At 35.0% G+C, this 15,422-nt stretch overlaps 1 protein-coding gene across 7 annotated transcripts in view; it reads right to left on the bottom strand.

Annotated features, from left to right (window-relative positions):
- Positions 1-15,422, bottom strand: part of Tjp1 (tight junction protein 1) — a 110,806-nt gene that overhangs the window by 26,314 nt on the left and 69,070 nt on the right. For all 7 annotated transcript variants that reach the window (XM_008849551.3, XM_017802317.2, XM_008849553.3 and 4 more), the window contains 7 exons: positions 9,197-9,336; positions 7,418-7,523; positions 4,829-4,979; positions 2,511-2,619; positions 949-1,168; positions 537-721; positions 336-431 (listed from right to left, as the gene is read on the bottom strand). In XM_008849551.3, the coding sequence (XP_008847773.1) occupies positions 336-431; positions 537-721; positions 949-1,168; positions 2,511-2,619; positions 4,829-4,979; positions 7,418-7,523; positions 9,197-9,336 (1,007 nt within the window). The remainder of the gene's footprint in view (positions 1-335; positions 432-536; positions 722-948; positions 1,169-2,510; positions 2,620-4,828; positions 4,980-7,417; positions 7,524-9,196; positions 9,337-15,422) is intronic.

Here is a 15,422-nt window from a genome sequence, read left to right as displayed (position 1 = left end):
CACAACCACTCTAAGGCTCAGGGTGCTCAACTTTAAAAATAGGCTTTTTTTCCTTTATTCTTTCCTCAGTGTCACTATGAAGATTAAAACAAGATCATGGGGTGAGGCAGTTTTCATATGAAGCAATAATTTCAAAAATGGTGATTCTTATTATCAAAGGGAATTGGTAGAAGAAATAAAAACACAATCACTCTGGCTTTCTTCCAAATCTCTCACTGACAAAAAAATTGTATCTTTACTAAGTAAATGGTTCAAACTCGTCCTTTTAGAAGAACTGATGACAAGTAAAGACCTTAACAGCCTACCTTTTCAGTAGCGAGCTTGAGCCTACTTACTTGCAATCTGATAAATATCTGGTTCTTCTCTTGCCAACTTTTCTCTGGCAACATCAGCTATTGGTCCAAAGATGGTTACAGGCCTCAGGAATCCAGCTAGAGAGAATTAAAATGGAAAAAACAAAATAGAGTTTATACTTCTGCTTTCTCAAACATACTGCTATGAAAAGATATTCTATTAAGCTACAGGAAACAAGCTACCTTCTCGAAGAACAACCCTTTCATAAGCTGGAAACTTTGTTTGAACTGGCTGAGCTGACAAGTCCTCTCTGCTCTTTCGAAGATTTCTCTTGGAGCTGCGAAGACCTCGGAATCTCCAGAAGTCAGCACGATCTCCTCCTGCTGTCTTTGGAAGTGTGTACTGTACACTGGCTAACTGCTCAGCTCTAATTATGAAGAGATAAATGGAAGCAGAAGTTGCTTAAAAGGTAATAAAAAGTTCACATGCAGTTTATATCTCAACAGTTGTGAAACAGTTTGTACAACTAAGTCAGTTATGGCTACAGCAAATGCAATTAAAAATACTACTTCCTATTCCCAAATTTCCCAATAAGACTGAAATCTATCATCATTTATTTAGTTCACTTTATAAGACGTGTCCAAACATTCTTACCTGTTCTTATTGGGGATGATACCTCGTTCTACCTCCTTATGATTTTTGCCAATTCGAATGGCAAGCCAAGAGCCCAATTTTCCATTGTACAAGGTATCCACAACACGGAACACCTCTCCTTTGTTAAAACTAAGTCCATAGGGAGATTCCTTTTCATATTCAAAATGGGTTCTAATATAGAATGAATCTCCTACATCTGATTCTACGATACGACGATAAACTAAGAAACAAAAGAAACACATTAATCAATACTTATTGGGATAAGAAATTAATCTGCAGAGAATATTATGTGAAGATGCTTCTGGTAATATTAACATCAACATACACTATCCAATCAATGCTCAATTCTTACTATGTGTCAGGTATTAAGTATTTCATCTTATGTGTTCATCACTATTATCTCAGGAAATAACCTCCCTCCATTTTGCACATGATGAAAATGATGTAGAAACAGATTCATTTGTTCCATACCTACTTCCTATTTATAGAATCTAATTTATCTGCAAATGTTCTACATATTTCCATATCTAAACCAATGGTTCTCAAACAAGAGCAACTTTGTTGCAGCTCTTCCAAGGGACTTGACTGTTCCAATTTGGAGTTCTACTGGTACAACCCTAGCAAATGGGCAGCAGGAGGATCAGGAGTTCAAGGTTATTCTCTTATACACAGCAAGCTCCAGGGTAGCTGGGCCACATGAAACCCCCATCTCAAAGAAAAAGAAAAATGGAGCATGTGGAATTGGGAAAGAGAAATGAACAGCTTCTCATCTGAGTAAAAGTTAGGCATATTCTGAAACATCTAACTCCACACAGAACAGCCTTTAAAACAGATTATGTCAACAGTGCCAAAGCTAAAAACCTCAATTTTTGTCTCCCCCTTCCTTATTTTTCAGACAGGGTCTCATTATTCAGTTCTGGCTAACCTGGCAGTCACTATGCAGACCAGGGTGGCCTTAAATTCAGAGAGTTCCCTGCCTCTGCCTCCTGAGTTTCTGGGATTAAAAATGTGCAACCCATGCCCAGCCAAAACTCAACTTTTCAGTAACAAATTTTTTTGCTTCATCAGAAAGAAAAATTAAATATTCCTTTGAATAATATTAATATTTTAATGTACTGATTAGAAAGCATCATAAAAAATTTTTAAAGGTATCCACATATACTTTTATATGATTCTGATAGTTAATATTTTTCTATTACTTGTAAAGGGCTGGCTGACATTTGACTTACATGAGAATGCCATAAACACCAGTCCTATTATAGTGCTCTATTAATGAGCACAGTCTAGGACTGTGTATCCCTGAATAACAAAGAAAACTGTCTAAGATTAACAAATTTAATCATCACTCAACTTAAGAGTGATAGATTTTGAACTTCTTTTTTTGAAAGTTCTTACTCTGGCCTTGAACTTGTAATTCTCAAGTGCCTGTCTCCTGAGTACTGGGATTATAGGTGTGCACTATCACACACATCTGGCCCTGATTTATTTATCAACTGAACCAATTCCTAAGAAGTTCTCAAACTACTACATGTTAATTCTTTCCATCTCAGATAGTGTCTCACCATCCTTTTTCTTCTGAGCCAATATGGTAACTTCTTCACCTTTAGGAAGGTCGAGAAGGAAAAGAACAGCTTCTTCTCTTATAATATTTGTGAAATCTACATTATTCACCTATTAAAATAAAATTTCATAAATTAGTCTTAACTGCTTTTTAGGAATAGGTATTTATTTACTCATACAACAAATATTTTCAGAGTCTACCTAACTTGACAATACTATATATTTAACAAAGTTGCTTTTTTACTTTTGAGAATATGCTCTAATTCAAAATTTTAAGAAACATAATTAAATAGGTGAGTAAAGATACAAATTCTAAGTAGTTGCAATGTATCCTGACATTAAAGATCATCTATTACTCAATCTAACCAATTTAGATCCAAAATGACAGTGTATATTCTGTGAAGTTTGAATTTACAAGCCTGTATTAATTCTATACATGTACCTTACAACCTGATTTTTCACTAGTTGCTGAAAAAGAAATGATATGTAAAAAATAACAGCAAATAAGATGGTATGCATTATGGTGCCCCTGTAACAGTAACTCTGTAACATAGGCTCCATGCCTGCCAAGTCAATATTTACTTATTTAGTAAATTCCTAAGTTTCAAAATGAAGCGAAAAGTGAAACCTAACCAAATGACAGTTACCGCATAGGATTACAGGTGAGATTTTTCTTCCCAATTTTGGAAAATTTTCCACATTAAAACAAAACTAAAACCAAAATTAAAAGCCAAATAACCAAAATGCACTGTTTACTTTTATGGTAGAAACAATAAGAAGCTGCTTTTAAATAATGTATACTCTGCTTACTTCAAAAACAGGGTATGAGATGGGTAAGAAAACAAATTTGTTTAATCTCTGATACAGTGAGCATTATTGTACACGATATGTTCAAGTATTCCTGATCTAACTAGACTGAAAACAATGTAAGTATTAGCAGGAAGAAACATAATACAATGTCAGAAGAAAATCAGTAAGTCAGAGATGATGTCATGACATTTTTGACATGCTTAAGTTTGAAGGGTAGGTGCAAGCAGTCACAAGCAGAGGGGCCACAAGGCTCAAGAAACTACTCAGGGTAAAAGGTTCACTTTACTGAGTGATGAAGACTGCAGCGAGAGAGAGCAGGCAACATTAAGTTCCCAAATTACAGAACAGCAAAGGAAGCAGGAGACAAAAATTACTAGAGGAGTATCATAATGACAATGTTATTAAAGGGAGAAAGCATTGCAAGGATTCAGACAGTCAAAACTGCTAAGAAAGGATGGAAATGTAGGGTGTGGTTGGTACTTGGCAGTGACGGCTATGAAGACTCAGATTCAGTAGTAGGTAAGATGAAAACCACACTGTGTCGCCACAGTCATGAAAGAGAGAGCAGGGAAGGAGCTTAACCACTCCTTGAACTAGTCAACAGCAAAGGGAGAGAATAAGATAGTGGAAGAATAGGAAGGGAGGGAAAGAGACAATGATGAGCAAAGCTGCAAGACTGCAAGTAGATAATGAGACTGAATTCAGCACACAGGCAGGAGATAGGCTGAAAGCAGAAAGAGACCAGAATGGAGGCAACAAAGACAGAGGTAGAGAAACAGTCAATGCAGGAACTCACATCAGACAGACTGAATGTTCTGATTAAAATGGGATACAATCTACCCACCAGAAATCAAAGAGAAGTTTGGATACTCTAAAGATACATGACAGAAGGTGAAGAAGCTATTATCACTAGAGCGCACTGCCAAGAAAGAGTGAGGGAGAAGGCAAGGAGAAAAACACTATCAGAAGACTGCATTTCACAAAGTGTTCTGGCTTTTGTCAATGATTTTATTTTTTGTGGGGTATGAAGGTTCAAAGTCGGGACAGCTTACATGTTTGCCCCCCAAATTCCATCTCCTTGTGTTTGAGTCATTATCTGGAATAAAGAAGGTCTGAGAGAACATGCAGACTACTCCCACAGAATGCCCAAAATTGCTGGCTGGCCAGTTGTGGTCTCTGGCAGTCTTGTTAGTCTGAATGTTTAATTGAACTTTAAAAGATTACTTGGTAGACATCATAGGGATCTAAGACTTATTTTCCTTGTAGGTTCTATGAACACTAGAAACTATGACAAAACATCACTGAGTAAAATAATGAAGCAGCAAACAAGAACAAAGGCAGATGGGAGACCAGTCCAACAAAAGCTAGAGTTGATGAATTCTTAATTTAAAACTAAAGTGATTCAAGAGGCTGTATATAAATTACAATCTAATACAGTAGTAGGTTTATTATGTCTGGTATCTGGTGATCTAAGACTTTCGAATCCACATAGGTTGGTGTACTGACATACCCTGAGAATTTGATCACCTTCCTCTAAGCCTTCTTTGGCTGCAGGGCTATCTTCTAGAACGCCAGCTACAAATATTCCGACATCATTTCCACCAGCTAGTCGCAAACCCACACTATCTCCTTTTCTGAATTTTACCAATTTCATGCTGGGCCTGTTAAAAACAGATATTTCATTTGAAACAGTTAAAAGCTTTAAAAATTACAGCAAGCTTCTATAGAAAAAGCTACATTCAGGATAAAAAGACCATCATTTCTAGAACTTCCTACATGTCACTAATTTATTGAATAAAATTTAGTATTAGAATCCAATACAAGATTTAACAGAACATTTAATTTCTGATTAGGAAGGTTCAGAATATCTAAATCAGACAAGGAAATATTGCTTTATGAATGCTTTACAAAATTTCCTAATAAAACAATGTTTTCCTTACTCTCAAAAAGGTATATTGCCATGGCTAGGAAAAAAAAAAAAATCTACTTTCCACAGCAATCCCACTGAATAAATGAAAACTCTCATTTAATACAGGCAGAAGAAACTGAAGCACAAAACTTAATAACTTTCCTAATATCAGAGTCAATTTTAGGGTTTGTTATAATGGCTACATTCACTAAACAGTGACTCTAAATTCTGTAGTTGGTAGGCTCCTTTCTATAGTTCCCTTATTCTGCAACCCCTTTTAACACTGCAATTAAAAAAAAAATCTTGTATTATTCAGCCTTTCTATATTAGATTTATATCCCATCTCTGTCCTTTACTTCACTAGAAAGAAAAATGGAAGGAACACATACATGCATATCCCTCTGTTATCTCAACAGTATTGAAACCTTGTGATATCCTAAAACAATTACTGAAGAATGCCTTACAGAATGCCTTAATTGCAAAGATACACTATTTTACCTCACTTTCACTATTCAGAACATTAAAGATACAGAAAAAGTCCCTTTCCTCTTAGTTCATTAATTACCAAATCATTAGAAACTAACATAAAATAACTAAGACATACAAATCACATACATGAGTAAATGAGTGAACCAACTAGTTGAAAATGCCAAGATTTTAGAACTTATAAAATATTCATCCCTTTAATCTGGTTTTCTTACCTGGAACTAAAATTAACTAGATGTGAAAATAAATGCTCTCGGTGACTCATGGCTCAGGACTGGTAGCACCCTTGATCCCTTCCTGAAACTGTTTACCAGCTGTATCAGTGGATGGTCTGAGTCCTTTGGTTGTGGTGGTGTCCTATCTTTCTAACCAAGTAAAAGGTAGCGCAGGACAGATCTTTGAAATATTTTCACGAAGACTCTAGGTCCTTGGAAGGCCTCCGCTAATCCTGACTAGAATGGTACATAATGTATAGATAGCTGAGTGGGCTTGCTCTCTGGTAAAACTTGGCTTTTGAAAAGTACTGTTAAGAGGACAACTTCAGGCCTCATCGCATGGTATCATGGGCCCTAGAGAACAGATTTTGTAATTTTCCCTATCTGTGTTACATCAACTATGTGCAATAGCAAAATCCATTCATTTATTTCTTTTCCCTCAAACCCACTAACTGTATTTGAATAAAAGATCAAACTTTTCTTGGCTCAGCTACTAATCCTGTCCATATCCTAAAATCCTCTTTGGTATTTGTTCTTCAGAGCTTTCCCAGGGAAGCAGATCATTAGTATCTTAATGTAAATTCAAGCAATCTCAAGAAAAAAAGGAGACTATGCCTTTTCATCTCAAGTGTTTCAATTATCCATTAACTAATAAGAAAAATGTGCTGCTTTAAATATACCTTAATACTCACCTACTTCTGAAGCCATTTCCCTCTGTCTAGCTTGGAACTGAGGCAACAACCCATTTATTATTATTTTTTGGTACAGGAGATACTGAGAGTATTTGGGTAAGGGGAGGGAAGTTCTTAATCTAGGAAATTTGCTTATTTTCAGGTAGTCAGACATCATATCCTTTGCACAACAGATGCAAAAACGAACTTAAAGACCATGAGAGTTCAAATTTGCTCACAAAAATTTATACCTCAAGTTTACCAAGTATAAAATACAAAGTAATAAAAAGTGTGGACCTTCAAAACTTATTTTTGAGCCAGTAACTAATTCTGGAATAGCTTTTTCAGCTAGGGGTCATTTTCTTCCAGGGAACACTTGGGAGATAATTTTGACTGTCACAACTAAAGTGTGCTATTAGCACTGTGGCCAGGAATCCTGTACCATAAACATGTCATATTACACAGCCCATGAGCAAGTCAGCAGTCCTCAAGTATCAGTAGTGCTGACTAAAATTATCTTTTTATATATTTATTTGTATTTAAACCCTAGGGCATAAAAAAGGTTGTAAATATGTTGATAATAGAAAATAATCTTTACTTTCTAATTACTGACCTAAAAACTAGATAGGAGAGGGTTGCAAGGAAAAAAGAAAAAATCCAAGAAGTTCCTTTGTTGTTTTCTAAGCTCATAAACAATAAGAAACTGAATCACAGTACTACATAGTGTGACACAGTACTATATGCAATGTGGTTTTAAATTTACACTCTGAAAAATGGTTAGTAAGAACAAAGACAATATAGATTGAAAACTGCATTACCGAAGAATCCCATCTTCGTGAGTTGAATTAGGCAGAACACCATCAGAAGGACTGACAGGTAAATCCACATCTGGTTGTCCAACTTGAGCATACACAGGCTTTGGTTCTACGAAATGGAGAATTTAAATTGTGCAGAACTTATTTAAATCCAAGAAGCCACTGTTAGCACTAGTGAAATAACTAAACTATAAAAATTCTACAAAATAGGCTGGGTGAGGTGGAGTCACACCTTTAATTCTGTCACTTGGGAAGCAGAGGCAGGTGGATCTCTGTGAGCTAGAAGCCAGCCTGATCCACACAGTGAGTTCTAGGCTAGCTGGGGCTACATAGTGAGATACTGTATTTGGGAAAAAAAAAAAAAATTCTACATTGGGCATAGTGGCAAACACCTTTAGTCCCAGCACTCAGGAGGCAGAGGCAGGTGTATCTTTTTGAGTTCAAGGCCAGCCTGGTCTACATAATGAGTTCCAGGTCGGTTGAGGCTACAGGGAGACTGTCTCAAAAAGTATGGATGTGAAAAACAAAACAAAACAAAACAAAACAAAACAAAACAAAACAAAACAAAAACCTCTATAATCTATATGGATGATTCATAAAAAGAAAAAAAAAAAAAAATTCCAGGGACTGGAGAGATGGCTCAGCATACTGGCTGTAATTTCAGAAGACTCGGGTTTGAATCCCAGCACCCACATGGCAGTTAACAACTGTCAGTAGCTCCAGTTCCAGGGGATTCAATATCCTCTTCTGAACTCTAGGGGTACTGTACAACATGGGTGCACTTACACACGTTGTAGGTTTAACACTCATACACATAAAACAAAATTTTTAAAAAAAATTCAGAACTTGATACTGTAAGTTAAGTGTGAGAATATGTCTACAGTTTTAAATTTTGAGGCCTATGCAAGTAAGCACACACATCATGTGGCCACCTTTCTACAGCCCCAGCTATGAAGACTCTGAAAAAAGTCTATGCTAAGAGCACCAGAATAAAAAAGAATCCATATATTTCTCTGTTAAGACTATCAATGCAGCCACCATTTTTCATTATGCAAAAATTTGTTTACAAATAACCATACCAGCCATACCAGAGAAGCAAATGAGAGATATGAGAAGCAGTATTTCTAGGCCTTTTGGGCAACTGATTTTAGAACCTTGAAGATTTTTAGTATGGGTTCTTATATAGTTTTTTTTTTTTTGGTGTTTTTGAGACAGGGTCTCCTTGTAGCCTCAGCTGGCCTGGAACTTACTATGTAGACCAGGCTGGCCTTGAACTCATAGAGATCCACCTGCCTCTGCCTCCCAAGTGCTGGGATTAAAGGCGTGCACTACCATGCCCAGCAAGTCCTTATAGTTTTGTAAAGTATTTATGAAAAACAGTTCCAACAAGTAAAATAACTTGTTTTTAAATTTTTGAGGGGAATTTTACATTCTGACATCCTACCAGGGCTAGAGCTCATATTCATGGCCTTATACATGCTTGGCAGGTACTCTATCACTGCCCAGCCCTATAATGCTTATCTTTAATGAATACTATGGGAAAATACCTTTACTCATTCAAAGTAAGCTGTTAACCATAAGTAAGTTATATTTGGAAAATAAAAGCGCTCATGAAGGTTACTTATCTGTATCAAGCCCTTATCCATAAGAAAAATGCTGAAAGACATATACAGAAAAATTCATACATTGGTAATAATTCCATTAAAAAAATCTTTTGTAAATTCTGACAGTTGCTATGCTCTGACAGGAAATGTTTTCTTAATTTAGCATTCTGTTGTATACCTGGAAGAGTTGGTGTTTGCTTCTCGTTTCTTTCAACTGTTGCTTCTTCCACTGCTTTGGGTGTGTGATCATCTACATGCTTTACAGGGGTTGAGACAGCCCCAGGTTTAGATATTCTCTCTTCTTCTCTGCTCCGGAGACTAATTATTAAAATAAAAACATGAAGAGAATAAGGATGATTTTGAAACACACTTTATGAGACAACAGTACAAGAAGAGACAAAACAACTTCAAAAGCAAGAACAAGGAACTTTGCTCAGTTATCAAATTAGTAATTTAAACTAGGGTAGGACTGGCAAAATGGCTTGGTGGATAAAGGTGCTTGCTGTCAAACCTGATGGCCTGAGTTTGGTTCCTGGGATCTACATGGGAAAAAGAAAGAACTGACTCCTAAAAGTTGCCTCCTGACATCTGTACCTGTGCCGTGCCATGTGCAAGTACACATGCCCAGACGCACACACACAATAAATGTAAAGTATCTTTTAAGAAACTAGAATAACAAATAAAAAAATATATCTATGCAAAAAAAATGAAAAAGGAGAACTATAGCCACGATAGCAATGCTTACTATGGGTATGGCATTCCAAAACCATTGAGGAAGAACATAATATTTAATAAGTGGTATTGAGAAAATTATCCAAAAATTAAAGATTCCTGTACATATAAATGACAAAATTTATTTATTTCAGATTAAAGTCATAAGTATAAAACTTTTAAAACATTTATTTTGTGGATAGGAAAGGCAAGGCCTTTTAAAAATGACTCATTGTATAAAATTCACACCATATGAACAAAAGTACAGTTACATGAAAAATAAAGTTCACATGATATAGTACTAGGCACTTGTAATACCAGCACTCAGGAGGTTGAGGCAAGAAGATTACAAGCCTAAACCCGCTTGGGCTAAACTGCCTCAAAAAACCCAAGCAAATAAAGTTTAAAGACAGGCAATTACCTGGGAAACAAACTGAGTTGTAACAAATAAAATATATACATTTTTTTTTAGTTCAAACAACTGGATAACAATTTCATATAGTTTGGCCAAACATAAATAGTAAGAGTTCAACATTAAGACAACAAATTGAGCTTAGAATATAATAACAAAGAATTTTATATTTGGGGGGGGACCCTCAAATCACTTAAGTAACCTAAGAAAAAATGGTTAAGTACTACGAAGAAAAAAGTAACTAAAAGATATACTGTGTAGATTCCTCCATTAGATTGGCCTGTGGGGTATTTTCTTAATTGTTAATTGATGTAAGAAGACCCAGTCCACTGTGGGCAATACCACCCCTAGGCAGGTGGGTCTGAGCTGTTTAAGAAAGGAAGCTAAACAAGCCAGAGGAAGCAAGCTAAGAAGCATTCCTCCATGGTCTCTGCTTGAGTTCCTGCCTCCAGGTTTGAGTTCCTGCTTTGGCTTCCCTCAATAACGGACTGCAACCTGGAAGATGAAATAAAGACATTTCTCGCCAAGTTGCTTTTGGTCATGGTGTTTATCACAGCAACACAAAAGCAAACTAGGTCAATATATAGATAATAAAGATGCAATTATGTTTAACTTCACTATCGACTAGGGAAGTGCAGATTAAAATAATAAGAAATCATCTAATATCACACAGAATCAACTGTAGGGAAGGATACAGAAAAATAGACAAAGGGGACGATTAAAAACAAGCCTACAACTATTGAGGGCAAATGGAAGTATCAAAATGAAACATTTGAACATATCACACCCTAAAATCTTACTTATCCTAAAGAAGTACCAAGCTATGTGACCAAGAGGATAATTCTAAGAATATTCATTCTGGCTGGGTGTGGTGATACATCCCTTCAATCCCAGCACTCAGGAGACAGAGGTAGGCAGATCTCTGAGAGATTAAGGTCAGCCTGGTCTACAGAGCAAGTTCCAAGTCAGTTGGGGCTATAGGGAGACCCTGTCTCAAAAGAAACAACAAAACAAACCAAGCATATTCCCCATGAAGTTTCCCCAGAAAAATGTGAATTATAAAAGTAGGTTGAACCCAAAGAATATTTTTTAAGGGTCAATAAATTACTTGGAATAAAAAGAGTAGCAGGTATGAATGGGATCTCCCAACTTCTAAACAGTAAAATAATGTTTCTTTATTGCCTAGACCACAGAAAAAGAGTAAACATTGCAATTTCTAATTTTTTTTATTTCCAAATACACACAGCAGTAGTTTAAGAGCCTATATATCTATGTCCTAAAAATTCTGTGAACAGAATCTCAACATGCAACTAGAACTTTATGACTAAAACCTTGACAATTGCAATGTAGAATAGAGAGAAAACTAAATTTAGTTTTCCTTATGAACAGAGGAAAAGATGTGAAATAAAATAGTAAAAGAACATAGCAGCATATTAGATTATTACTGAATGACATACATTCTTAATATATTCAAGAAAGGTTAATAAAGCACTGAGAACATAATTCATTAACTATCCAAATACTGTAGGAAAAACATTCGTTTCTGTTAAACAAACATTAAAGACAAGTCAGCAATCACTCATACTAAAAACTGTAAGAAGAAATATTAATTATGAAAAAGGCTGTCTTCTGTTTGGTTTGGATCTTGCTATGTAATCCTGACTGGTCTGGTACTTGCTATTTAGCCTAGGCTGGCCTCTAATTTATGGTTTAGCTTCTGGAATTACAGGTTGCTCTACTATACCTAGTTGAGAAGGGACTGTTTTCTAAAAGCAAACATTTTTAACATTAAACAGTTGCATTCAAGATATAATAAACAGAAGCATTCAAGATATAATTTGTAAGATAATCAGGCTGGATGTGGTGGTATACTCTTACTAAGCCCAACGCTTGTGAGGCTGAAAGAAAAGAACTGCCATGAGTTTTGGGTTAGCTTAGGGTACATAGAATAAGGCCAGCCAGGGCTACATGGCAAAACCTGCCACAAACAAATATACATCAGTTAACAGCACAGGGATTATATGCTAATACTAATATTATTTACCATAACTTTGAAGACTCATAATCAAGAGATAACAGGCCTAATATATTGAGGGAAAACAATGAATATAAAAGACACTAAAAACTTAATTTGAATGAAGAGAATTTTTAAAAGGCTAATTGACTTTTTTCAATATCGTCAATAGGCAGATGGAAATAAAACATAAAAGGGGAAATATATGCTAGTAGTAACTTTAATGCTGAGCATATTTTTTCGATAAGCTTCATGGTAGAGTACATGCTTCTGTATGAGTTTGAGCCCTAGCACCACAGAAGCAAGTTAAGGAAAGAAAACCATTAAAAATTTTAAAATTCCTAGAGAAAAGTATGTATAATCTTAGACTGGGGAGACCTTTATAAGCAAGACAAAAATTCAGAAGTCATGAAGATGAAAAAAATTATTATTTTTTTAAAGACAGAGTCTGTATAGTTCCGACTAGGCTGGAACTCACTGTATATATCAGACCGGCTTCGTGTAGATTTACTTGCTTCTGCCTCCCTAGTCCTGGGATTAAAGAGTGCACCAACTATGCCCAGCCTAAGATGAAAATATTTGACTAAACTATTTTAATTGTGTAGGAAAGGATATTATAATTGCTTACATTTGAACACATTTACTAAAAGTGCTATTAAGTGATTTAAAGAAAAAAAAATCCTTAATAGAATCACCTAACAGAAGAAAGAGAAATAAATCAGGAAATTTATTGAAGAAAAAAAAATGTGCAAAGAGTCTTACAAAAAGATTAGTTATGTTCTACTAATACATAGGAAAAGGTCAACCCAAAATAAGGAGTTAAAATTTTCCAACTAGCAAATTGATAAACATGAGCTACTAAGAATAAGGATAGTCTCACATACTACTTTTTGAAAGCAATCTGGCATCATGCATTAAAAAATTTAAATAACATTAATACCAGCACTCGGAGGGCAGAAGCAGGTGGATCTCTCTGAGATTCAGCCTGGTCTACATAGCAAGTTCTAGGCCAGTTGGGACTACAGAGAGACCGTGTATCAAAGCACATACATACACACACACACACACACACACACACACATTTCCTGTCCTCTTCTTTGATTATTATTGATACATATGCATATATACATTTATAGATACAAAGATGTGCATATATATATATATATACATACACACACATAAATAAATGATCTTTGGTCTCACTTACAAATGAAACAATAGAATGTAAAATTTTGAACAAAGATGTTTACTACTAATATCATTTGCACAGGCAAAAATCCTAGAAACAGACTTGTTCTAATATAGAAATTTTGGGGGAAACTGGAAGGATGTTTACTCTGTAGTGTCAAACTGAAATAAGCTGGGGGAACGATTACAAAACCTCATCTTTATAAATTATTAGGAGGAAAGTCCTTATATTCTGTATATCATGTTATATGTTTACAGAAGTACATGCCTATAAAGGCTTAGTTAAAGAAGAGCAGGAACTAGGGGGTAAGTGAAATTGGTGTTATCTAGTTTACTTCTTCTGATTAGAATATAGTTTATATAATTGAAGATAAGGTAATAAGTTACAATGAAACAGCATGAAAATAACTCAAAAAAATGTACACACACAACTTAAAGAATACACACAGTACAGAACTTTAGGTTTAAAAAAAACTTCCTTCTATATACCTGTCCCAACAGACACACCTGCAAAGGTACATGCACTCAAAACGTAACAGTGGTTCAGCTTTGCCTTTACCTTAGTGAAGTAGCCAAAAGAGCAGCTGAGCAATTTTGGATTTACCTCTACTGTTTCTATTTTTACAATATATTTATACATTACTTGTAAGGACTGAAACAAAAACAAGTTAGTTTGCAAACAAAATCTAGTTTTAAGCAAATATTTTTGTTTTATTCATACTATTAGCAGTCTCCTAATCCAGACACAGGCTCTTCCCATATCTCCTCTCCCAAAAGAATAAAACAAGAAACATTATTCAGTTTGAATTTTCACATCCATGGAACCATTCCAGGGGTGCACTGTACTTTTAAAATACATACTCAGAGCAAAAGAAAGAATGAAAAACAACAAAGGGCTGAAGAGATGGTTCAGTGTTCTGGTTGCTCTCGCTGAGGACCTGAGTTCAGTTCCCAGCACTCATATGGTGACTAACAACTGTCTATAACCTCAGTTCCAGGGGGTCCAACACCATTTTCTGACCTCCACAGGCATTGTACTTCACATGCATCCAAGTGTTTTAACTCATATGCATAAATAATTTAAAAATACATATCCAGAAAACTGTATATAAACAAAAGTTTTATAGTAAAAAGCCAATGTATTTTCTAGCTTATTCCAGATGAGCTAAATCATAAAAAGGCAAAAGTTTTGGTTTTTGCTTAAATAAGACATCAAATTAGTAAGATTTATTTCCCAATTATACCATGCTCCTTAGATTATAAAGAGTCATAAAAAATCCTCTGTACCCTTTGCATTAAAAAATTTCAAATGATATAGAGCATGAGACTGAGGGACTATATGAATTTAAAAGTTCTATAGATTTCTGTTACTCTGCAGAATAAAATTTAAATTATTTGCCTCAATGAGGAAAAAATAATTTTTATTAACTCACTTTCTCAGTGTAGTTAAAAAAAATTCCAAAATTAAACATGTTACCATCTTGATGTCTAACTTGTAATCAAATATATTTTAACCAAAATGGTAACTAAAAAGACTAGCATTTATTGTGTAATTATAGCTCTTGCTCCAAATAGCACATGAAACCTGCTAGCAATTTTATCTTTGGCTACCTTTTATATTTATTACCTGTTTTGTCCTAACAAATTATGAACTTATAAGCAATTAGCTTTATTTTTAATAGATGGAACCCATATTATCTGTTAAAATTTTCACAGAAGTAAAATTTGGAAAATTGTTGCATCTTTCCATGTATTTTCATTATCTACTAAAAGATGGAGGCATTTTTCAATAATACCTACAGGTGCAAAGCAATGTCTGACAGAATTATACATTTGTTTATGTAATTTAAGATTTCTGAGTACCTGTATAAAATAAAAATGAGGCAAAATCAATGAATAAATTAATGAGTCCAGCCTGAGGCATATGTTGAGACCTTGCCTCAAAAACATAGAGCAAAATGGTGAGATTGTGTTGAAAAAAATTTTCCCCTAAACCTTCTTTACATAATGGTTCTAAATTAACATTTTGCTTATGTGATCATAACTGAATTTATATGAAAACCACCTAGTTTCTGAGTC

Source organism: Nannospalax galili, unplaced genomic scaffold, assembly GCF_000622305.1.
Source record: "Nannospalax galili isolate Female #2095 unplaced genomic scaffold, S.galili_v1.0 scaffold124, whole genome shotgun sequence".
NCBI classification, from domain to species: Eukaryota; Metazoa; Chordata; class Mammalia; order Rodentia; family Spalacidae; genus Nannospalax; species Nannospalax galili.
Note: the sequence above shows the minus strand (reverse complement) of the source record. Positions and strands in the feature narration are given on the sequence as shown.